The 26,069-nt window shown below is 43.9% G+C and overlaps 2 protein-coding genes across 8 annotated transcripts in view; both read right to left on the bottom strand.

Moving 5' to 3' along the window:
• Positions 1-2,370: 2,370 nt before the first annotated feature.
• LOC106588796 (cell division cycle-associated 7-like protein) lies at positions 2,371-7,857 on the bottom strand. 5 transcript variants are annotated; one of them, XM_014178226.3, is made up of 11 exons: positions 7,568-7,857; positions 6,494-6,631; positions 6,335-6,373; positions 5,677-5,771; positions 5,232-5,466; positions 5,006-5,062; positions 4,581-4,763; positions 4,279-4,434; positions 4,014-4,163; positions 3,768-3,904; positions 2,371-2,674 (listed from the first exon to the last, which is right to left on the bottom strand). In XM_014178226.3, the coding sequence occupies exons 1-11, from the start codon at positions 7,583-7,585 to the stop codon at positions 2,650-2,652; spliced, it is 1,233 nt and encodes a 410-aa protein (XP_014033701.2). In that variant the 5' UTR covers positions 7,586-7,857; the 3' UTR covers positions 2,371-2,649. The 5 variants fall into 5 exon arrangements, with proteins under 5 accessions (XP_014033701.2, XP_014033700.2, XP_014033699.2 ...); XM_014178225.3 differs by having other exon boundaries at positions 4,581-4,760; positions 5,677-6,128; XM_014178224.3 differs by having other exon boundaries at positions 5,677-6,128.
• Positions 7,858-9,889: 2,032 nt separating this feature from the next.
• The window catches only part of LOC106588797 (rap guanine nucleotide exchange factor 5), a 57,188-nt gene continuing 41,008 nt past the window's right edge, over positions 9,890-26,069 (bottom strand). For all 3 annotated transcript variants that reach the window (XM_014178231.3, XM_014178230.3, XM_045709510.2), the window contains exons 12-25: positions 23,630-23,708; positions 23,403-23,553; positions 22,124-22,215; positions 21,880-21,910; positions 21,238-21,316; positions 13,904-14,053; positions 13,651-13,748; positions 13,259-13,378; positions 12,971-13,149; positions 12,786-12,876; positions 12,659-12,709; positions 12,308-12,460; positions 12,150-12,204; positions 9,890-11,980 (exon numbers count right to left, since the gene is read on the bottom strand). In XM_014178231.3, coding sequence (XP_014033706.1) covers positions 11,862-11,980; positions 12,150-12,204; positions 12,308-12,460; positions 12,659-12,709; positions 12,786-12,876; positions 12,971-13,149; positions 13,259-13,378; positions 13,651-13,748; positions 13,904-14,053; positions 21,238-21,316; positions 21,880-21,910; positions 22,124-22,215; positions 23,403-23,553; positions 23,630-23,708 — 1,448 coding nt within the window. In that variant the 3' untranslated portion in view covers positions 9,890-11,861. The remainder of the gene's footprint in view (positions 11,981-12,149; positions 12,205-12,307; positions 12,461-12,658; positions 12,710-12,785; positions 12,877-12,970; positions 13,150-13,258; positions 13,379-13,650; positions 13,749-13,903; positions 14,054-21,237; positions 21,317-21,879; positions 21,911-22,123; positions 22,216-23,402; positions 23,554-23,629; positions 23,709-26,069) is intronic.

Here is a 26,069-nt window from a genome sequence, read left to right on the forward strand (position 1 = left end):
GCTTTCTCTCCCTCCCTATCACAGGGGTGAGTCTGTCTCGCTCCCTCTATTATATGGTCAGTGTCTCTCCCGTTCTCACCGTCGAATCAGGGACACTCGCTATCTGTATATTATAAGGGCTGGTCTCTATATAGCAGGGCTGCCCAACCCTTTTCCTGGACAGCTACAGTCCTGTGGGTTTTCAGTCCAACCTTCATTTAACACACCTGATTCTACTAATTAGCTGCTCAACAAGACCTTAAATTAGCGTATCTGATTCAGCTAGTTAAGATTGGACTAAAAACCTACAGGACAGTAGATCTCCAGGAAGAGGGTTGGGCAGCCCTGCTGTATAATATAAGGGCTAGTCTCAGGCCCTAATAATATACAGACGGAGGGACAGAGGCAGCGAGATAGTATCCCTTATAATATAGAGAGACTGGCCCTTATGATATAGAGAGACTATCCATTAAAACACACAGCCTTTCTCTGTCTACTGTATATTATACGGAACAAAAATATAAACATGACATGTAAAGTGTTGGTCCCATGTTTCATGATCTGAAATAAAAGATCCCAGAAATGTTCCATACACACACAAAGCTTATTTCTCTCAAATGTTGTGCACAAATTTGTTTACAACCCTGTTAGTGAGCATTTCTCATTTGCCAAGATAATTCACCCACTTGACACGTGGCATATCAAGAAGCTGATTAAACAGAATGATCATTACAGGTGCACCTTGTGCCGGGGACAATAAAAGGCCACTCTAAGATGCAGTTGTCACACAACACAATGACACAGATGTCTCTAGTTTTGAGGGAGAGTGCAATTGGCATCCTGACTGCAGGAATGTCCACCAGATCGGTTGCAAGAGAATTGAATGTTAATTTCTCTACCATAACCTGCCTCCAATGTTGTTTTAGAGAATTTGGCAGTATGTCCAACTGGCCTCACAACCGCAGACAACGTGTAACCACGCCAGCCCAGGACCTCCACATCCAGCTTCTTCACCTGTGTGATCTCTCCGAGACCAGCCACCCGGACACCTGATGAAACTGAGGATTATGTGGGTCTGTAATAAGGCCCTTTTGTGAGGAAAAACTCATTCTGATTGGGGAGCCAGGCCTAGTCAGTCAGTGAGCCTATGCGCTCCCAAGCCCACCCATGGCTGCGCCCCTGCCCAGTCATGTGAAATCCATAGATTAGGGCCTAATGAAAAGTGTTTAAATTGATTGATTCCCTTACATGAACTGTAACTCAGTCAAACCGTTGAAATTAAGATGAATGCTCTGAATAAGAGCGTCTGCGAAATGACTAAAATGTAAAACGGTTTCCACTGATCTACCAAAAGTTACACGCACACTCATCCACGTTTTAACCCGACAGACAGGGAAGGCACCTGGTCGTTAGCCGTGGTCACTACTATCTCAAGACCCAACAATTGACCCCCCTTTGACCTGAAGCCCAATTTAGAGTCTTCCCCTTTTCTCCTGAAATGTGTTCACCTTCACTAACCCTAGAGGACTAAATCTACACACATTCCAAACTGCTACGACAGACATTGTGCTATAGACACCAACTAGTAAACATTTGAACTTCAGTTCTTTATTTTAGATTCAGCTAACGTACAGTGTCTACTTTCAGAAGCAGTCTTAAAACTTTAACTCAATATAGAAGAAAAAAACATTAAAACAGTGTAATAAACAGTACACTATACATCCCATAGGTCCAATTGTATTGGCTATGTTCTGTTTCTTTCAGTAAAAGGTAGACCATGTCTTACTACTAGGGATGCAGTGGTAAAATAGGTGTAAACTCTCAAGTAACGTAAACTCAAACTATGCCAATTTAGCATAATAATAGGTGCGTAAACATTATTCCCCAAATTAAAAAGGTATTGAATTTAACAGCGGATGTCTGCACCCTCCGCCCCATCCAAGGTCTAATAAAAAGTTCAACTCCACTGCCTGACCGCTGTTGCATAAAAATATGATTTCAGAATTGGGCTGCCTGTGTAAACAGACTTGGAACCACAGATATCCATCTAGACCGATGTTTCTCAATCTTTTTAGTTGCAGAGAGCCACAAGTTATGGTTTTCCTGGGTCATATTCAGTGGTGTACACCGTAGCAAAACATTTTGCAACAATAAATGGTAATTACATGTTCTTACTGGAAAATGTCAGGTAGTACCTCCTGTCAGACCTCCTGTCTCTGAACATGACTGTGATTAAATAAGGTGTTAGAGGGACGTGGCAGTCATTGAGGAACATTGTTCTGGAACATTGTTCTAGACCATCTAGAGATCCCAAACCCTGGACTCGAGTCTGAACTGTGGCAGTACTAAAGCACAACAATTCTGTGTGTCAGTATGACTACGTCTTAATTATCTCTCCTTCTGCCCAAAGTGTGCACTTGTTCACTTCCATCCATTGATTTGTAGGGAAATGACTGGTATAAGAAATATGGTGGAAACTCCCTTTAGCCCATGCCTCTGCAAATCCAATGCTTTCTGATTTGTGGGAAGTAGTGAAGGGTGTACACTTCAGGAGAAAGGAGAGGCTATTGAGACACCCAGCAGACAGAGGGTGTATCTCCCTCTGGGCCTCCAGGGTGTAATTGTCTGTCCTGACCAATGGGGGAGCTGTCTGCTTGTCTGGTCTTGTCTCTAGGCTCGAAGATCTTTTTGGATGCTGTGGAGAAAGAAAAGTAGAGACATTTTTTTTATTAAAACAACCTTTATTAGCGCAATCAAACACACAACCAAATTAAAACACTACCTACCCAGTGGTAAAGTACTTAAGTAAAAGTACTTTAAAGTACTACTTAAGTAGTTTTGGGGGGGTAACTATTACATTCCTAAATAAAATAGCGTACTTCATTTTTTACTCCATACATTTTCACTGACACCCACAGCGGTAGAAAAAGTATCCAATGGTCATACTTGAGTAAAAAGTAAAGATACCTTAATAGAAAATTACTCAAATAAAAGTGAAAGTCACCCAGTAAAATACTACTTGAGCAAAAGTATTTGGTTAAATATACATCTTAAAATTCCTAATATTAAGCAAACCAGGTGGCACCATTTTATTTAAAGACAGCCAGATGCACACTCCAACACTCAGACATGATTTACAAAACAAAGTGTGTGTGTTTAGCAAGTCCGCCAGATCACAGGCAGTAGTGAGGACCAGGGATGTTCTCTTGATACAGTAAGTGCATGAATTGGACCATTTTCCTGTCCTGCTAAACATTCACAATGTAACGGGTAGCCTACTTAGAGGAGCCTTCTGTCAGGGAAAATGTATGGAGTAAAAAGTATATTATTTTCTTTAGGAATGTAGTGAAGTAAAAGTTGTCCATAAAAGCTACATCAAGTATTTTTACACCACTGGACACCCAAAAGTACTCGTTACATTTTGAATGCTTAGCAAGACAGGAAAATGGTCCAATTCACACACTTATCAAGAGAACATCCCTGGTCATCCCTACTGCCTCTGATGTGGATGACTCACTAAACACAAATGCTTTTTTTGTACATGATGTCCAAATGTTGGAGTGTGTCCCTGGCTATTCTAAAATAAAAAACACAAAGATCGTACCATCTGGTAAGGAATTTGAAATGATTTATACTCTTACTTTTGATATTTAAGTACATTAAAAACCAAATACTTTGACTCAAGTAGTATTTTACTGGGTGACTTTCACTTGAGTCATTTTCTATTAAGGCATCTTGACTTTTCCACATGTATGACAACTGGGTACTTTTTCCACCACTGCACCTACCTCTCCAGGTAATCTTGGACGTTGCTGTGGCCCTTATGTTGAGCCAAATGGACGAGTTGTCCTGTTGCACAACGTCCTTCTCTCCGTCGACACAAACTGCAGTTACAGATACCTCTACACAGAGGACACTCCCAGTCCTAGAGAGAGAGCGCGGGATATAGAGACACAGAAAAATACATGGATTTAGTGACAAAACAATGTATTTGGTGTAGTGATTGGGAGGTCAAGGGCTGTGTGTATACTAACTGGATCTAGCAGGGCAGAGCGTACGTCCTCTCCGTAGCGGTTCCTCAGACAGGGCCCACAAAACTGACCTTTGCCCCCTGAACATACTCCGCTACGACACACCGTCTTGGTGTCCAGAGTCTTCTGCCTACACTGATGACAAGTGCTGCCCTGGAACACACACACCAGTTCCATCTCTATCACAGGACAGATGGATAGACAACAGTCCTGAGCAGCTGATGAAAAGTGACAATTATAAAAGCCTTGCTGTGTGTGTCTCTCTTACGTGGTCCTTGTCCAGTATCTTGTCTTTGGCGCCTTCCGCCACGTTGTCCAGCTCTTCCTCTGTGATCTCATCGACTGATCTCACATGTGTAATCTTCCTCCTCTTTCCGCTGCTCGCCCTCCTCTTCTTCCCACTTCTACTCAGCTCATCATTCACCTGGCCACACACAAACCATCATCATCTACCTGTTCAATCACAATGATCAAGTGTTACCTGTGTAAAGAATGTGTGTGTGCATAATGAGTGTGTGTGTGTGTGTGTGTGAGAACAAGCATATGTAAGTCATGTGTGCCCCTATGTACCTCCAGTAGTTTCCTGACACAGATAGTCCTCACAGATCTGTTGTGCCGTGAGGGGGAGGTACTCCGCTCCTCCACCCCAAACTTCTCTGGCGGTCTGGCCGCACGCGATGGGTTCCTCCTCTCGCCCCCCTCATACACACCTCGTCTACGAGGGGTCGGCATCTCACTCACACGCCTCTTCTTCTGGAACACAACACCCACAATGCACCAGTCAGAACTACAACACCCTGAAGTCACGAGTCACCTGAGAAAGTCTGCGTGTTTCAGGGGATCAGTTTGAACAAGACGAGCTGCAGTGCCACTTATCTTTGGGAAGCAAGGTGATTTACAGAGTCCGCCAGTCCAACTGTGGTAAGTTAATCTGAAACATGCTCAATATGAACCAATTCCATTAGCCCAGTCAAGTGTGTAGTGTACTAACTCACCATGGTAGAAGGGGGGAGTTCAGCCATGTTGGTCAGGTCAGCAAACAGCTTGGCCAACTGAAGGACAACAATAACAACACAGGATGAGAAAACCCCTCTAATATACACAATAATAGCAAGAGAGAAAGTAGATAGCAGGGTTGTATTCAGCAGGGTTGTATTCAGCAGGGTTGTATTCAGTAGTGTAACTGCCTATGGAACACGACCCTGGTCAGTGGTTATGTACCATGGCCTTGTTCTCCTGGATGTTCTTGGCTCGTTTATTTAGAATTGGAGATTCAACCTCCTCTTTTTTTAGAGGCTGTTTCTGACCCCGTGTCACCATCCCACGGGACACCTGAGACACACCCCTTTTCAGATGCTCCTTTTCATTGGTTCTCCTCTCCGGAGGGGCGGTAGTGATTGGCTGGGGTTTCTTTGGTGCCTCCCCTTTCTTGGCAGAGAGTATTTTGGTGGGAAACCTGAAGCAGAGTATTCAACTGTATTCAAAAAGCAGTGGATCATAGTGAATAGGGTGCCATCATAGTGAATAGGGTGCCATCATAGTGAATAGGGTGCCATCATAGTGAATAGGGTGCCATCATAGTGAATAGGGTGCCATCATAGTGAATAGGGTGCCATCATAGTGAATAGGGTGCCATACACACACAGTTGAACACTCGTACACTCACCTAAAGGCAACACAGAGACTCCTCCTTGTGTGTGTGTCTGGCTCCTCCCCCTCGGAGTAGAAACCTGTGTCTTCATCACTCTCCTCCGCCACGCACTGGAGCGACCGAAAACAGGAGAGGAGAGCGTCACTCCCCTCCGCCACGCACTGGAGCGACCGAAAACAGGAGAGGAGAGCTTCACTCCCCTCCGCCACGCACTGGAGCGACCGAAAACAGGAGAGGAGAGCGTCACTCCCCTCCGCCACGCACTGGAGCGACCGAAAACAGGAGAGGAGAGCGTCACTCCCCTCCGCCACGCACTGGAGCGACCGAAAACAGGAGAGGAGAGCGTCACTCCCCTCCGCCACGCACTGGAGCGACCGAAAACAGGAGAGGAGAGCGTCACTCCCCTCCGCCACGCACTGGAGCGACCGAAAACAGGAGAGGAGAGCGTCACTCCCCTCCGCCACGCACTGGAGCGACCGAAAACAGGAGAAGAGTCATGGTACAACCAGGCATCCCCATACACACATACCACTGGAGAGAACAGTAGAAAATAGATGCCATGTTAGGTCTCAATACCATAGCCTTCATCTTGCTTCTGAACCCTCTCTTCTCTCCCTCACCAAAGCCCTCAACCCCCCCCCTCCTGACTGTCTGAATGGCTGAACAGACTTACCAACTCAGCGGTCACAAACTTTGACCTGAAACACACAGCCTGAAGAGAGAGAGAGAAAGAGGTGGATGGATCATTTCAAATCGCTAACTGTAGCAGAATTAAGTAAACCAGGATTGTAGTGTGTGTGTGTGTCTGCGGTAAAGATTGGCAGCTACTCACCGGCTTCCCAGAGTCCTCAGAGGCAAGGCTGTCCCTGCTGTCGTCTGATTCGCTGTCACTAGGCACTGACATGGCAAAACCCAGGAAGTCCTCGTCATCACTGGGACTCTCAAAGATGGCCGCCAGGGCCATGGGGGTCTGAAGGACAGACAACAGATTAAAGCCAAAGATACTTGTATAACTAACTCTGCTATTTTCCCCTATTCATCTGTGTTAAAGCTACACTAATATATAATACCCCTTTCACACTGTCCTTTCCAGAAGGTAGTCTATAGTGGAGGTGTAACCAGCACAGCTCGGGTTCAGTAATGAGTCAAAGAGTTGGCCACTAACAAAAATGTAAACAGACCAAATTCATTCCTATTACATTTCTCATATTCAAATACTGCAGCACTGATTTCTATGATAGGCTGTCGATATAAATTACATTTAAATATATAAAATAAGGAACTGGACATTTTATGACTTGACTTAGATAGCCTTTTCCTTTAGAGGAGTAAAGCCAAAGGGCCTTATAAAGGACCCAGGACTGAGGTGGGTATAATTTGTGGAACGTTCCAACAGGAATCTGTTGCTAAAACGTCGTAAATAACAAGGTTGCCCACAAACAACGCATACAGAGTTGTACAGCGGCAGAATAAAGAAACCGGGTAGGGCGTGGACTATTTAACGAAGTTTTTCACTCCCAACGTTTATTCCGAAAAATATCTGTCCTCACTTTGGTAGCCTATGGACAAACATTAAGATTAAGCTACGTGGTGAGTTGATGCCTATTCGGCAGCTAGTTAGTTAGGTGTTACTTTGTATGCGTTGTTTGTTGGCAACCTTGTACTTTACGACGTTTTTGGAACAGATTCCTGTTGGAACGTTCCACAAATTATACCCACCCCCTGGACTGTACTGTAGGCTAAAACAGTACAGCGTAAAACCCCAAACCAGCAAGCAATGCAGATGCACAGTGGCTAGGAAAAAGTCATTAGAAACTTAGAGGAGCCGGGCTCTGAGGCACGGCCAGTCCTCTTCTGGCTGTACCGTGTGGAGATTTAAAAGCTGCAACTGTTAAACCTCACTTACCTTTGATGATAACGTCATTTTAACTCGTTTGAGAGACGAATTTTATTCTCTCAGAAGTTCACATGCAGTTCACGCAACAAAGAATGAATGGTTAAAAAAAAGCACGAGTTCGTGTACTTGTCTCAAAAGGCAGGTGTGCAGTCCAGTTTTGAATTTCGTTCAAATATGTTTTCAAGCTTGCTGACTTGATTTTATGAGCCCAGAATACTTTTCTTAAATGTAGAAGTCGTTATACGACGGCCGTGAGAGTGAAGTTAATTGATTTGTAATGAGTTTCCGCTCGGAGTCTCTCTCCTTCTCCCCCAGATACATAATGGAACAGCCCGAGTCCCGCCCTCTCCCCAGTTTCGCGGCAAAAAGACAATGTAGGTGTGGCAGAATCTGTCCCGAGAAATGGCCTTTTCAAGGATCTGTCCTTTAAAATCCAACTACTGTACTGCAGTGTCTGCAACAAAGTAATAGCAAATCTGGAAACATTTGGCGCCTACATGTTTAGGATTTTCCTACATTAAGACAAAATTTAACACATTTATGTTATATCATACAGTGCATTCGGAAAGTATTCAGACCCCTTGACTTTTCCCACAATTTTCCTGGTTCTAAATTGATAAACAAAAAAAATCATCAATCTACCCCAACCTGAAAACAGGTTTTTAGAAATGTTTGCATATTTATAAAAAATATAAAACATAAATACCTTATTTACATAACTATTCAGACCCTTTGCTATGAGACTTGCAATTGAGCTCATGTGCATCCTGTTTCCATTGATCATCCTTGAGATGTTTCGACAACTTGATTGGAGTCCACCTGTGGTAAATTCAATTCATTGGACATGATTTGGAAAGGCACACACCTGTCTATATAAGGTCTCACAGTTCACAGTGCATGTCAGAGCAAAAACCAAGCCATGAGGTCGAAGGAATTGTCCGTAGAGCTCCGAGACAGAATTGTGTCGAGGCACAGATCTGGGGAAGGGTACCAAAAAATTTCTGCAGCATTGAAGGTCCCCAAGAACACAGTGGCCTCCATTATTCTTAAATTTAAGAAGTTTGGAACCACCAAGACTCTTCCTAGAGCTGGCCACACGGCCAAACTGAGCAATCGAGGTAGAAGGGCCTTGGTCAGGGAGGTGACCAGGAACCCGATGGCCACTCTGACAGAGCTCCAGAGTTCCTCTGTGGAGATGGGAGAACATTCCAGAAGGACATCCATCTCTGCAGCACTCCACCAATCAGGCCTTTATGTTAAAGTGACCAGACGGAAGCCACTCCTCAGTAAAAGGCACACGACAACCCGCTTGGAGTTTGCCAAAAGGCACCCAAAGGACTCTCAGACCATGAGAAACAATATTCTCTGGTCTGATGAAACCAAGATTGGCCTGAATGCCAAGCGTCATGTCTGGAGGAGACCTGGCACCATGCCTACGGCGGTGAAGCATAGTGGTGGCAGCATCATGCTGTGGGGATGTTTTACAGCAGCAGGGACTGGGAGACTAGTCAGGATCGAGGAAAAGATGAACGAAGCAAAATACAGAGAGAGATCCTTGATGAAAACCTGCTCCACAGTGCTCAGGACCTCAGAGTGGGGCAAAGGTTCACCTTCCAACAGGACAACGACCCTAAGCACACAGCTAAGTCAATGCAGGAGTGGCTTGGGGACAAGTCTCTGAATGTCCTTGAGTGGCCCAGCCAGAGCATGGACTTAAAACTCGATCAAGCATCTCTGGAGAGACCTGAAAATAGCTGTGCAGCGACGCTCCCCATCATCCATCCTGACAGAGCTTGAGAGAGCTCAAATACAGGTGTGCCAAGCTTGTAGTGTCATACCCAAGAAGACTAGAGGCTGTAATCGCTGCCACAAAGCTGGCTTCAACAAAGTACTGAGTAAAGGGTCTGAATACTTATGTACATTTGCATTTTTTAAATATTTTTATACATTAACAAAAAATTCTAAAAACCAGTTTGTGCTTTGTCATTATGTGTAGATTGATGAGGGGGAAAAAACAATTTAATCAATTTTAGAACAAGGGGTCTGAATTCTTTCCAAATGCACTGTATATGCTTCAACAAATATGTATAATCTCATGATGATGGTATTATTGTCTTTATTATTTTTAAATTCCATAGCCTATTACACATTCTGAATGGCCCCTACAGAAGCTGTACTCTCCCTCTCCTGTCACTCCCCCTTCTCCACGCCCACCACCACCAATTAGCCCGCTGAGCTCAAGACTCGTCTTCCTCTGACATAAATTATAGGGTTTGTAATGTATGCACAGGGAGGCAGTGATGTCACCTCATGCTTAATGAGAAGTGAAAATGAGAAACAGCTGTTTTGTTATTTTATTATTTTCTTTCCTCTCTTCTATCATTTCTTTCCTACTCCTCCATCCTCTCGTCCTCCTCTCTAATAATATTCAGAGACAGTGACCATTGACACAATGTTTAATATGACATAAAAGCTCTAATTTATTCATAATCGCCAGTAAAACTTTGACGTAGTAAACCTCTCTTTAGAAAAGACGTGTGGCTTCAGCAGTTAGGGACGGGGAACATACTGCTCTGCTCTTTTCTTTCTCCCGCTGTGTATGAAGACATCATATTGTGGAATGTAGGCCTACCTTTAAAACAGATAAATAATAACATCTCAAGCATCATAATAACATTATGCATATTTACAAATCAACAATATTACAGTGGTATAAAGCCTTAGAGCAAATCTGAAATGGCACACTATTCCCTGGCTTATATAGTGCACTACTTTTAACCAGAGCTCCTTATTCCCTATATAGTGCACTATGTTCGACCAGGGCCACATAGCTCTGGTCAAAAGTAATGCACTATATAGGAAATAGGATGCAATTTGGGACACACTCTTAGTGTCATCTTGCATTGTGATCTGGTGGGGTTGTCACGTCATGCAACATAACAACATTCTTTAAAACAGAACTTTACATCATCATGGCAAGAAAACAACACCCCTCTGCCTCTTGGTCTTTTTCTCTCTTTTCCCCTCATTTTGAAATCACATAGGACAGTAACAATCCCTGGACCAACTCCACTCCCTAGTCTCCTGTTTTAAACATTCCAGCGTTTCAGCTCAACCAGCAAACCTTCGTGGACACAGTTCAATGTATTTACACATATGTCCTGCAAATCTTTACCGAGGTCTGTCTTTATACAGCTCCAGTGTGATATGGCACACAGGACTGTCACATTCTATAGAGAAACAAACTAAATATTACAATAAATAGTTATATAGCACTACTGCCCTGCTTCTACACACCTGAACACTGTACCTTAGCGTCATGTGATGTACTTGATCAGTCAGTGTGAATACACCAGGCCTTAACAGTGATGTACTTGATCAGTGTTGAATGCATTGACTAGGTTTGAACCAATGCCATGTTGCTTAGTGAAATCTGTGTGTAACAGGCATTGAAACAGCATATCTATCGCTCTTCAGTCAGTAAAAGTGTAATAACAATGTAATAATAATAATCTCTATAATACCCGTCCAATAAGAATGTGTAATAGTAGGACCTTTGTGTTATGGTATGACAGGACCAGAAATGATGAGGGCTTTGTGGTTTCTACAGGTACAAATAAAAAGGGATGTGTGTGTAATCTGTATATGGCATCTCTCCCTCATCCGGACATTTGGCACTGTGTCATCCAGAGGCATATCTCACCATGTGGCCTGAACACATACAGTATACATCTACTGTACGTCTACTGCATGACTTCCAGTCATATACTAACAGTTACTATCTGCAGTCTCTTGACTGTTTCCCTACTGTGGATAATTAATACAATGAAACTAATTGTTAACTTAAGACCAGAAACAGAACAACACACAATCTCAGTAGCTGTACAAACTCCTCTTGAGAGTAGCTTAAAAATAGTATTCATGACAGAACAATAACGAATGGCCGTCTGTCTTCTCCATGGTCTTTGTCGTCTGTCAAAGTTTGACCTTCACAGAAAAACAATCTGAATCAGGTTGATGGATATACATTTTAAGTCTGAACGCCGCCTCAGTGTGCAGCTCTGTGGTTGGCTGGCTGAATCAAATCAAATCAAATGTATTTATAAAGCCCTTCTTACATCAGCTGATATCTCAAAGTGCTGTACAGAAACCCAGCCTAAAACCCCAAACAGCAAGCAATGCAGATGTAGAAGCAGGTGTAGAATCAGGATGCTGAACTGTGATTGGCTAAGAGCTGGTGGCTTGCATGGCACCTTCAACACCAAGTGTATTTTCTGTGAAGGTCCTCTAGGAGTGTGTGTGTTCAGGCGCGAGGCTCCAGCTTGTGTGACAGTTGGAACAGTGTCTGTTGATTGTCGATGATGTGGAGGTAGTGAACGCTCGCCCTGACCTCTGCACTGTCGCTCCCCACCACCTCGTTACCTAGGATACAGACAGATACACACACACACACACACACACACACACACACACACACAAAAACACTGAAGCTGTATGACTTCACCAGCAGAGACTGAACAGAACAACATTACAAACACACAGGCACAGACAGACAGAAAGAGAGACAGAAAGAGAGACAGAGACAACATACCGAGTTGGTCGCTTTGGCAGTGGCGAATCAGACGCACTGTGTCGGCGATCATGTGCTGAGGGGTCGGGGCATAGAAGAGAGTCAGTCACCATGATAACGGTTATTAAACAGACAGACAGACAAACGTTCAGACAAACAACAGACATGTCATGACTCACCAGTTTCTGGAAGTTGACCAGGTTGTCCTGAAAGGTTTTGTTTCCCTCGTGGATAAAGGTGATGTCTTTCAACAGCAGAGGCATGAAGGGGATCTTAGGAGGCTTCATCTTCTTGAAGGCATCTCTGTAGGCCTTATGGTTCAGAGACGGGTCCTGGAGAGAGAACGAGGAGAGGTTAGGGGTCAGGGTAAGGTTAGGGGTTAGAGGTTAGGCTTAGGGTCAAGTGGATGTGAACCTAGAGACTGATACACCAATAGTCTCAGAATATTTTGTTCATTAATTCATGACCTAACTATTTTCCACCAATATTCAGGATGAATATTATTTTAAACCAATGATAATGAGTCTTACTGTGATCAGCTCCAGTTCAGAGAAGATCTTCTTGAATTTCCCCGGAACTTTCTGAAAGTAAACGTATGGAACAGATATACACCGTCAGAGTACACACACACACACACACACACACACACACACTTACCTCCCAGGTTATGTTGAGTCTGCTGACGGCTGCTGTGTTGAGTCCCATGATGATGGCAAACGCTGAGTTCAGGTTCCTTTGGGCCTTACAGCTTCATAACACAAAACAGGGATTAGTTGTGTGTGTGTGTGTCCATGTGTGTGTGTGTGTGTGTTTGATTGTCTAAAGTGTGTGTGTTCTCTTACTGCGCTGCAATCTTGATGAACTTCTTGAGCAGCTGGACTCGTTTGTTGAGTGACACACACATCAGGACCTCAGACATAACCCACTGCTGGACCTCGTTACAGCGCTGCAGCAATACAGACAGCCCCTCCCGGTGGCTGCCTCCAGTACTACAGCTCATTGTGGAATACACCAACTCCTGCTGCATGGGGGGAAGACAGAGTTGAGTGTGTATGTGTATGCGTGAGTGTGTAGTAAAGTTCCTCCAGTGTGTGTGTGTGTGTGTGTGTGTGTGTGTGTGTGTGTGTTACCTCGTGTATGGAGTTGAAGAGGTTCCAGTCCAGTTGTGTGAGAACAGCAGCCATATCCCAGGTGTTGATACCCAGCAACCTCACTGTTCTCCTACTCAGCTCACTGTCTGTTAGAGGGGCCTACACACACACACACACACACACACACACACACACACACACACACACACACACACACACACACACACACACACGTATGTTAAGAGTAGGTTAGTGTTTTTTTGTCTTTCAAATACTTAGCTTGAGTTTGATTTGATTTAGTAGTGCAACACACCCCACCCCAGGTAAGCTGAATCAAGGTCTCCTAAAGCCTTTGTTTAAAAAATAAATACCATTTGTCAGTGAATTACCACAATCAAATTATTCGTAACCGTAATCTGGGTGTTAATTACCATAATATGTGTGAGGTCCCTCCGACAGACCATCAGTTTGCTCTGTGGCGTCAAAGTCTCCGAATACACATATTGACCAGCCTGTAACATCCTCCTCTCTACAGGGGGAGAGTGAGAGAGAAAAGTGGGGAGAGTGAAAAGGAGTGTGTGTGTGTCCAGTGTGTTAGTGTGTGTGTGAGTACCTTCAGTGGGTGTGTGTGTGTGTATCTTCAGTGTGTGTGTGTACCTTCAGTGGGTGTGTGTGTGTGTGTACCTCCAGTAGGTGTGTGTGTCACCAGCACCATGTCCTCCTCTGGTCGGTCCATCTTCTGACCCACAATCCTCAGCAGCTCTGCCACGCTCAGCAAAGAGTGTGTGTAAACACACAGGTACGAGTCAGCACTCACATACACACGACACAGCACTGGAACACACACACACCCACACACACACACACATAGCGTTAACACATCATAAAACATATTTTCAGAAGGCTTTTGATTGGGTGAATAGAGATCTCCTTGCTTTTAGACAATTCAAAAGGGAATTGATGGAGGATTCTATGATCCCATCAAAGTCTTACTGTGATCAGCTCAATGACCTCAGGACTGGCTGGTTTCCAACCCTTTACGGTGTATAGCAGGAAGACTTACTCTCATATACTTTATATGCAATATATGTTAATGATTTAGCCCTACAAATCAAACATGCTAAACCTGGTGATGAAGTTGTGGATATATTCCTGGGCATCTTGTTGTATGCTGATGATATACATTATATGTACAAAAGTATGTGGATGCCACTTCAAATTAGTGGATTTGGCTATTTCATCCCGTTGCTGACAGGTGTTTAAAAGGCTATTTCATCCTGTTGCTGACAGGTGTTTAAAAGGCTATTTCATCCTGTTGCTGACAAGTGTATAAAATTGAGAACACAGCCATCCTCTTGACAGTAGAATGGCCTTACTGAAGAGCTCAGTGACTTTCAATGTGGCACCGTCATAGGATGCCACCTTTCCAACAAGTCAGTTCATCAAATTTCTGCCCTGCTAGAGCTGCCCCGGTCAACTGTAATTGCTGTTATTGTGAAGTGGAAACGTCTAGGAGCAACAACGGCTCAGCTGCAAAGTGGCAGGTCACACAAGCTCACAGAACTGGACTGCCGAGTGCTGGAGCTCGTAAAATTGTCTGTCCTCGGTTGCAACACTCACTACTGAGTTCCAAACTGCCTCTGGAAGCAACGTCAGCACAATAACTGTTCGTCGGGAGCTTCATGAAACGGGTTTCCATGGCCGAGCAGCCAAGTGTCGGAGGAAGCTCGCCGCCATTGGACTCTGGAGCAGTGGAAACGCGTTCTCTGGAGTGATGAATCACGCTTCACAATCTGGCAGTCCAACGACCAAATCTGGGTTTGGCAGATTCCAGGAGAACGCTACCTGCCCGAATGCATAGTGCCAACTAAAGTTTGGTGGAGGAATAATGGTCTGAGGCTGTTTTTCATGGTTCGTCCTAGGCCCCTTAGTTCCAGTGAAAGGAAATCTTCATGCTGCAGTATAGAATGACATTCTAGATGATTCTGTGCTTCCAACTTTGTGGCAACAGTTTGGGGAAAGCCCTTTTCTGTATCAGCATGACAATGGCCCCGTGCACAAAGCGAGGTCCATACAGAAATTGTTTGTCGAGATCGGTGTGGAAGAACTTGACTGGCCTGCAGAGCCCTGACCTCAACCCGACAGAACACCTTTGGGAAGAATTGGAACACTGACTGCGAGCCAGGCCTAATCGCTCAACATCAGTGCCCAACCTCCCTAATACTCGTTGCTGAATGGAAACAAGTCCCCACAGCAATGTTCCAACATCAAGTGGAAAGCCTTCCCAGAGGAGTGGATGCTATTATAGCAGCAAAGGGGGGCCCAACTCCATATTAATGCCCTTGATTTTGGAATGAGATGTGTGACGAGAAGGCGTCCACATACGTTTGGTCATGTAGTGCAGTTGTCCTTGCCGAGACATTAGATGACCTCCAGAATATGTTGAATATTGTTAAACTATGGTGTACTAAATTGAGACTGGCGATAAATCAAGAAAAGACCCAGATTATTCATTTCAGAAAGAAAGGCGTGCAGTGAAGTGCACACAACCGTTGTTTTGGTCCAACCCCATTATTGTACACTCGGCTCTATAAATATCAAATAAAATACAATTTTATTAGTCACATGCGCCGAATACAACAGGTGTAGACCTTACAGTGAAACACTTATGAGGCTCTAACCGACAATGCAGTTAAAAAAATATGGATAAGAATAAGAAATAAAAGTAACAAGTCATTAAAGAGCAGCAGTAAAATAACAATAGCGAGACTATATACAGGGGGGTAAAGGTACAGATTCAGTGTGCTGGGGGAACCAGTTAGTTGAGGTAATATGTACATGAAGGTTGAGTATTAAAGTTACTATGCATAGATGATAACAACAGAGAGTAGCAGTGGTGTAAAAGGAGGTGGGGGGGGGGGGGGGGGGGGCGCAATGCAAATAGTCTGGGTAGCCATTTGATTAGGTGTTCAGGAGTCTTATGGCTTGTGGGTAGAAGCTGTTTAGAAGCCTCTTGGACCTAGACTTGGCGCTCCAGTACCGCTTGCTGTGCGGTAGCAGAGAGAACAGCCTAAGACTAGGGTGGCTGGAGTCTTAAACAATTTTTAGGGCCTTCCTCTGACACTACCTGGTATAGAGGTCCTTGGTTTCATTCTGGATGAACACATTCCCTTTGAAGATGCCATAATATCACTAGCAGATTCTGCCGGTGTAGCTTTGGGGTCAGTGTTAAACAAAATGATCTTGGTTACTGTGCTTATTTTCAGCTAAAACTGCTGTGTGTGTCCAGGGATGGACTATGCAGCTGGGGTTTGGGGTTCCAAAGTAGGTACTAATTGCAACAATGTTTAAAACAGAGCAATCTGCTGCTTTCTTGGTGTGCACCACAGGAGGTTGGTGGCACCTTAATTGGGGGGGACCTGCTCTTGGTAAAGGCTGGAGCGGAATGGTATCAAACTGACTCCAAACCTTGCCACCTGTGGAGATTTATTTTATTTTATTTCACCTTTATTTAACCAGGTAGGCTAGTTGAGGACAAGTTCTCAATTGCAACTGCGACCTGATAAAGATAAAGCATAGCAATTCGACACATACAACAACACAGAGTTACACATGGAATAAACAAAACATACAATCAATAATACAGTAGAAAAAAAGAAAAAAAGTCTATATACAGTGAGTGCAAATGAGGTAAGATAAGGGAGTTAAGGCAATAAATAGGCCATGGTGGCAAAGTAATTACAATATAGCAATTAAACACTGGAATGGTAGATGTGCCGAACATGAATGTGCAAGTAGAGATATACATCATTGATGTATACGTATACATCATTGATGTATAAAGAGAAGAGAGTCGGCCCGAGAATTGAACCCTGTGGCACCCCCACCATGTGTGGTTAGGCAAAAGGTGACATGATGCGTCTATGGAACAGACTGATAAATATGCCAGAACACAGAATCACTAAAAAAGTGTTTGACTGGGACCTTACTCATAACCATCTGTGGGATGGAGAATTGTTATCCATTTTTTGTGAAACTGATTTGCAGGATACACTGAATATATAAAACATTAAGAACACCTGCTCTTTCCATGACATAGACTGACCTGGTGAATCCAGGTGAAAGCTATGATCCCTAAATGATGTCACTGTTAAAACCACTTCAATCAGTGTAGCTTTTTAAGCCTTTAAGACATGGATTGTGTTTGTATTTGTATTTATTATGGATCCCCATTAGCTGCTGGCAAGTTAGCAGCTACTCTTCCTGGGGTCCAGAAAAATAAATGCAGTTCTACAATTTTAAAAACACTACAGGGCAAAAGGGGGAGTGCAAGTCAATATTAGGAAGGTGTTCCTAATGTTTGGTATACTCCGTGTACAGTGCCTTGCAAAAGTATTCACCCCCCTTGGCGTTTTTCCTAGTTTGTTGCATTACAACCTGTAATTTAAATAGATTTTTATTTGGATTTCATGTAATGGACATACACAAAATAGTCCAACTTGGTGAAGTGAAATAAAAAATTTAAAAAACGGAAAGTGTTACGTGCATATGTATTCACCCCCTTTGCTATGAAGCCCCTAAATAAGATCTGGTGCAACCAATTACCTTCAAAAGTCACATAATTAGTTAAATAAAGTCCACCTTTGTGCAATGTAAGTGCCACATGATCTGTCACATGATCTGAGTGTGTATATATATATATATATATATATATATATATATATATATATATATATATATATATATATATATATATATATATATATATATACACACTGCTCAAAAAAATAAAGGGAACACTTAAACAACACATCCTAGATCTGAATGAAAGTAATAATCTTATTAAATACTTTTTTCTTTACATAGTTGAATGCGCTGACAACAAAATCACACAAAAATATGGTCTCACAAGGGGTCTGAAGATCTCATCTCGGTACCTAATGGCAGTCAGGCTACCTCTGGCGAGCACATGTAGGGCTGTGCGACCCCCCAAAGAAATGCCACCCCACACCATGACAGACCCACCGCCAAACCGGTCATGCTGGAGGATGTTGCAGGCAGCAGAACGTTCTCCACGGCGTCTCCAGACTCTGTCACGTCTGTCACGTGCTCAGTGTGAACCTGCTTTCATAGGTGAAGAGCACAGGGCGCCGGTGGCGAATGTGCCAATCTTGGTGTTCTCTGGCAAATGCCAAACGTCCTGCACGGTGTTGGGCTGTAAGCACAACCCCCACCTGTGGACGTCGGGCCCTCATACCACCCTCATGGAGTCTGTTTCGGACCGTTAGAGCAGACACATGAACATTTGTGGCCTGCTGGAGGTCATTTTGCAGGGCTCTGGCAGTGCTTCTCCTGCTCCTCCTTGCACAAAGGCGGAGGTAGCGGTCCAGCTGCTGGGTTGTTGCCCTCCTACGGCCTCCTCCACGTCTCCTGATGTACTGGCCTGTCTCCTGGGAGCGCCTCCATGCTCTGGACCCTACGCTGACAGACACAGCAAACCTTCTTGCCACAGCTGGCATTGATGTGCCATCCTGGATGAGCTGCACTACCTGAGCCACTTGTGTGGGTTGTAGACTCCGTCTCATGCTACCACTAGAGTGAAAGCACCACCAGCATTCAAAAGTGACCAAAACATCAGCCAGGAAGCATAGGAACTGAGAAGTGGTCTGTGGTCCCACTTGCAGAACCACTCCTTTATTGGGGGTGTCTTGCTAATTGCCTATAATTTCCACCTGTTGTCTATTCCATTTGCACAACAGCATGTGAAATGTATTGTCAATCAGTGTTGCTTCCTAAGTGGACAGTTTGATTTCACAGAAGTGTGATTGACTTGGAGTTACATTGTGTTGTTTAAGTGTTCCCTTTATTTTTTTGAGCAGTGTATATATATATATACACACACACACACACACACACACACATATATATATATACACACATACACATACATATATATATATATATATATATATATATACACACATATGTATATATATATATATATATATACACCTGTTCTGAAAGGCCCCCGAGTCTGCAACACAACTAAGCAAGGGGCACCACCAAGCAAGCGGCACTATGAAGACCAAGGAGCTCTCCAAACAGGTCAGGGACAAAGTTGTGAAGTACAGATTAAGGTTGAGTTATAAAAAAATATCAAAAACTTTGAACATCCCACGGAGCACCATTAAATACATTATTAAAAAATGGGAAGAATATGGCACCACAACAAACCTGCCAAGAGAGGGCCGCCCACCAAAACTCAGGGACCAGACAAAGAGGGCATTAATCTGAGAGGCAACAAAGAGACCAAAAATAACCCTGAAGGAGCTGCAAAACTCCACAGCGGAGATTGGAGTATCTGTCCATAGGACCACTTTAAGCCGTACACTCCACAGATCTGGGCTTTACGGAAGAGTGGCCAGAAAAAATAAGCAAACATGTTTGGTGTTCGCCAAAAGGCATGTGGGACACTCCCCAAACACATGGAAGAAGGTACTCTGGTCAGATGAGACTAAAATTGAGCTTTTTGGCCATCAAGGAAAACACTATGTCTGGCACAAACCCAGCACATCACCCCGAGAACACCATCCCCACAGTGAAGCATGGTGGTGGCAGCATCATGCTGTGGGGATGTTTTTCCTCGGCAGGGACTGGGTAACTGGTCAGAATTGAAAGAATGATTGATGGCGCAAAATATAGGGAAATTCTTGAAGGAAACCTGTTTCAGTCTTCCATGGATTTGAGACTGGGACGGAGGTTCCCCTTCCAGCAGGACAATGACCTTAAGCATACTGCTAAAGCAGCACTTGAATGGTTTAAGGGGAAACATTTAAATGTCTTGGAATGGCGTAGTCAAAGCCCAGACCTCAATCCAATTGAGAATCTGTGGTATGACTTAAAGATTGCTGTACACCAGCGGAACCCATCCAACTTGAAGGAGTTGGAGCAGTTTTGCCTTGAAGAATGGGTAAAAATCCCAGTGGCTAGATGTGCCAAGCTTATAGACATACCCCAAGAGACTTGCAGCTGTAATTGCTGCAAAAGGTGGCTCTACAAAGTATTGACTTTGGGGGGGGGGGGGGGTGAATAGTTATGCACGCTCAGGTTCTGTTTTTTGTATTATTTCTTGTTTGTTTCACAATAAAAAATATTTAGCATTTTCATAGTGGTAGGCATGTTGTGTAAATCAAATGATACAACCCCCCCCAAAAATCTATTTTAATTCCAGGTTGTAAGGCAACACAATAGGAAAAATGCCAAGGGGGGTGAATACTTTCGCAAACCACTGTATATTCAGGAACAAATTAGCATGTGGTGTCAACCAAATCAAGGACAAAACCACAAGGAAAAATGGGCAGCTTATATTTGGTTTAAACCTAAACTTAGAACGTACACTCTTATCAACGAGAACTACACCCCTGAACCATATATCCTCCTGAACCTAACAAAAAACCAAACGTCCGTTTGTGCACCACTCAGATCCGGCACCCTCGCTCTGGCTACAGAGACACGTCATTTAACAGATTGTCCGAAGAGAGAATTTGCCTACTGTGTGAACTTGGGCAAATCGAAAAGGAAATCCATTTAGTGTTTTATTGCCCTCTGGATGGCGATCTGAGACATGTTCTTTTTAGTAAAAATGTTGGTGATAAACCTGAAGTATTCTGCTTACGGGACGAGCAGAGTCTTGAATTCAGACAGGGCGTGTTTGAGATTGCTCAGTTATTTCACAATGCCTGGAGGAGAAGGAGAAATGTACTGGTTGTGTGGTGTGGCTAGATGGTAGCTGGTTGTGTGTAGTGTGGCTAGATGGTAGCTGGTTGTGTAGTGTGGCTAGATAGCTGTACAGGCTGTGATTATTGTATGCATATCATTTGGAAAATGTTGTTTTGATTACAAAGAAAATGTCACTCTGTTTAGTAGTGTCTTGTGGGCTGGGCACCGCTAAGTGTATGACACTTCAATAAATCATATCAATCACATACAATCACAGCATCACTTGTGTGTGTTCTCACCCTCTTTGGTGTCAGCCCGAGGGAAGCGGAGTGGCAGACTGTTCTCCTTTAAACTGAGCTGCTGGAACAGAGGCTTACTCTGGAGAGACAGACAGAGAAATAGAGGGATGAAGACAGAAAGGAGAGAGGGATAGGGAGAAAGAAAGAGAGAGGGATAGAGAGAGGGATGGAGAGAGGGAGAAGGGGACAGTGGGACATAAACCATTAGATTATAAAAGGGATACTTTAGGATTTTGGCAATGAAGCCATTTATATACTTCCTCAGAGTCAGATTGAACTTGTGGATACAATTTTTATGTCTCTGCATGCAGTTTGAAGGAAGTTTCTAACTAGTGTCAGCGAAATGACTGGGGGAGTCTATGGTAACTGCTTGCATGCTAGTATACACCATAGCCTTCCAGTCATTGTGCTAACGGTAGTTAGCGGTTGCTCGCAAAACTAACTCGAACGTCTTTCATACTGGATGCAGACATAACAATGCAATCCATGAGTTCATCTGACTCTGGGGAAGTAGATAAAGGATTTCACTGCCAAAATCCCAAAGTATCCCTTTAACTTGGCAGTGACAGATCATTTTCGTCTACCAATTATCTCTCCCCCCATTTTCTCTCGCTCCCCTCGGCCTTCTTCCATCCCTCTCACCTTTTGTTGTGGAGGACATTCATCCACTGTGCTGAAACAAAAACAAACAGAGAAACAAATAAACAAACAACTCCATATTTGCTTGTTCATAAATAAAGATTTACTTGAGAATTGAAGCTTCCGTTTCCTCTATCCCACCCCCCTCTATCCCCCCACAGACAAACCGTAGGCTGTGCTCATGTCTCATAAACAATGGCGTCCTTGTGCTGTACATACACACACACGGATACACACACACACTCACTGTCTACGTCGTAGAAGCTTCTGGAACTCCTTCATGTCTTTCTCCAGAGACGGAAACTCATAAAGATCCTCTAACACACACCTGGAGAGAGTCTGACACACACACACACACACACACACACACACACACACACACACACTTAGAGATATATTTAGGTTTAAGTATTGTAAATGTATGTGCAAACATGTGCTAGGGAGAAAACAAAGCTGCAAGCTCACATACACTTACCGTAATTTCCGGACTATAAGCCGCAACTTTTTTCCCAGGCTTTGAACCTCGTGGCTTAAACAATGACGCGGCTAATATATGGATTTTTCCCGCTTTCAAATTTTTTTTCCTCCAATGTCCCAGATGTGCTCAGTTTTTTGGCGGCATGAAGCTTTCATTAGACCAATGAAATTGCCGAACGGGTTAAGGTCAAACAACTTTTTTGTTTACTGTTTAGATTCAATCGAGCGCTCTCAAACTTCCCATCATTCTGATTACGGTAGTCATTTTGTCACCCTGATTCCTGGGGGCACAACAAAGTATTTGCAGCCACTCGACATCAGTGTAAATCGTGCATTTAAGGTGGCGCTCCGTGTTCAGTGGGAGGCTTGGATGACAAGTGGGGAGAAATCCTTCACTAAAACGGGCCGCATGCGAAGAGCAACTTATGGTCAAGTCTGCCAGTGGGTCCTGACAGCGTGGAGCATTGTCAAAAAATCCACTATCATCAACGGGTTTCGAAAGGCTGGACTGCTGCGTGTTGAAGAGGGCTCAGCAGGGGATTTGCCTCCGGATGAAAGTGACGAGAGCGACAATGAAAAGGCTATTCTCTGAGGCTATTCAACTCCGACACCGAAGGAGATGGTTTCAGTGCACAGGAGAAGGAAGATGGTGACCAATGACTTTCTTGGTAGGCTACTGTTTACTGCTAATTTTTAATTTTTTGTTACAAGCCGTGTTTCGTTAAAGCCTATTTATTTTTGTTACGAGCCGTGTTTCGTTAAAGCCTGTGTAAAGTTCATTTGTTTCAATGTACGGGTAGGCACCTGCGGCTTATAGACGTGCGGCTTATTTATGTTCAAAATAATACTTTTTAAAAAATTCAGTGGGTGCGGCTTATATTCAGGTGCGCTTAATAGTCCGGAAATTACGGTAAGTTATCGCTGTCACTGACATGCAGAATATATTTCCTTTCCTTCCTGTTACTAGGCAGCTATTACCTGGGTTACACTAGATAATCCCCACGACAACCCTCACACACTGGTTACCAAACCTCTGTGTCTCCTCCTACCTTCATGAATGCCTTGATGTGTTCGTCCTCTCGTAGGAAGTCCTTATATAGGCGTGTCCAGTGAGCAACTAGGTGTAGTACTTTCCTCTTCCTATAGAGGGCCTCCTTTCCATCCTCCTGACCTTGACCATGCACACGCTTACTGCTGTAGGTGGGACAAGTTAAGGACAATACACACTACACAGAAACACAGACAGACAGACACACATGCAGTGTGTGAAGGATATTGTCCGAGCAGGGCCTGACAGAGGTCGTTGGTCGTCATGAACACTAGGTACGTCAACAGGAAGTCATCCAGCAGCAGCTCTGAAAAAGGAAATGCATCACAGGTCACGAACCTCTATACCTCAGACAGTGAGAGAAAGACAGGAACGTTGAAAGAGGGTTTGTGTCAAAAGGGCATGGGCCAGATTAGAGTCCACAGCAACATGTTATTTGAGCTCTGAAGGCAGCGGCCTAACCTCTAGACCTCCCCAGGCCCACCTACACCTCTCTGCAGTTGTGTTAATTCAACTTTGTTTGAGAGCTGGGAGAAATGGCCTAAAAATCATAACCTGATTTTTTTTTCAAACTTATGGGCGATTCAAAATATACTGATATCTCGATTTGTTTAATGTTTTCTCTGAATAAGCTTTGTTGTACAATTAACGGTCAAATACACAGCATTTCAAACAGTCAGCAATAATCTAATGAATTCAGGGATTGTGAAATTGGCCAGTCTGTTCGTTTTAGCCATGATGCTCCTGTATTTATTGCCCGCGTCTGAGTTATGGAAGACATAGTGTCATAGTGCCCATAGACACATAGTGATGAGCTTTGAGGGCACTAAGCGAAGGACACTGGGACTAAACACCTCCCTCTGCGACTGGATCCTGGATTTCCTGACAGGCCGCCCCCAGGTGCTAAAGGTAGGCAACAACACATCTGCCACATTGATCCTCAACACAGGAGCCCCTCAGGGTTGCGTGCTTCGTCCTCTTCTTCTTCTCCCTGTTCACCCACAACTGCGTGGACAAGCATGACTCCAACACCATCACTAAGTTTGCCGACGACACAACGGTAGTAGGCCTGATCACCGACAACGTGAGACTATTGGGAGGAGGTCAGAAGTGTTGCAAGGACAACAACCTCTCCCTCAATGTGAGCAAGACAAAGGAGCGGATCGTGGACTACAGGAAAAGGAGGGCCGAGCACACCCCCATTCACATCAACGGGGCTGTAGTGGAGCAGGTCGAGAGCTTCAAGTTCCTTGGTGTCCACATCACCAACAAACTATCATGGTCCAAACACACCAAGACAGTCGTGAAGAGGGCACGACAACGCCTATTCCCCCTCAGGAGACTACAAAGATTTGGCATGGGTGCTGAGCACGGGCGCACAGTAGTCCCGAGACTGCCACGCAGAGTGGAGAAGAAATATCAACCCATGAACTTCACTCAACTTCCTAGAGTTTTCCCTGTTAGTTACCACTATCAACAGTTCCCTTTACTGTGGCAATTGTGATTGAATCAACGCAATATTATCCACTTTCAATGCAACATACCGAAACAAAACAAACTATGCAAGATATTTTGTTGTAGGCAGAACACATCGGAGTAGATTCTATTGCACACGACTCAGCCCATACTCTTCACTTGTGTGGCATAACCAATCAGAGCTGCAGTAAGCCTATATGCAAATAGACCATTGCCATATATGGATCTGTGCCACTTACTTTGAACTGGACTGTGTACAGCTATGGTCGTGAGTAGATTAGCTTGTTTTGAGATCAAAGCAAGAGCTGCATGCAACCACGTGTGCACATTTTGTTCATATCCTTTGCTAGTTAGTGAGTTATTAGCCCAGTTATAAATTTGTAGTCAGTAAGAGCTGACTACAAGAGCACAAACGTGTACATTTCTAGACATCTTTGAAAAGCAAGTCAGATAAAGAGCCCTCTTTTGTCTTAAAGGGGCAGTGTTGTATTTTGAGACAGGCTTGAATAAGCTAAGTATCCAATAGGCAAAGGGTAGCATAATTTGTCTGAGTCACTGTAATAGTGGTATGGGGGATAATAATGCATTTTATTTTGTAAAGTGGTTTCTTGCATGAAACAACACATCTTCAGTCTGAAGGACAAGTAGATTGTCACAAAAACAACAAAAACTGACAGCCAACACAGTCCTGTCAGGTGCAACCACATTGACAAGCACAATTACCCACGAAACACAAAGGAAACGTAGGCAACTTATGTGTGACTCCCAATCAACCACAACCCTCTACAACTGTGCTTGATTGGAAGTCACACGGCCAAAATCAATGAAACAATAAAAAACACACACTCCCTTCTGCCACGTCCTGACCCAACTACACCCTCTACTGGTCAGGACGTGGCAGAAGGGAGTGTGTGTTTTTTATTGTTTCATTGATTTTGGCCGTGTGACTTCCAATCAAGCACAGTTGTAGAGGGTTGTGGTTGATTGGGAGTCACACATAAGTTGCCTACGTTTCCTTTGTGTTTCGTGGGTAATTGTGCTTGTCAATGTGGTTGCACCTGACAGGACTGTGTTGGCTGTCAGTTTTTGTTGTTTTTGTAAATGCATAGTGTTCGTGACATTAAATATGACGAACCCTAACTCCGCCGCATTTTGGTCCACTTCTTCCATAGACAGCCGTTACAGAATTACC

Source organism: Salmo salar, chromosome 27 (assembly GCF_965601325.2).
Source record: "Salmo salar chromosome 27, fSalSal1, whole genome shotgun sequence".
Lineage (NCBI taxonomy): Eukaryota > Metazoa > Chordata > Actinopteri > Salmoniformes > Salmonidae > Salmo > Salmo salar.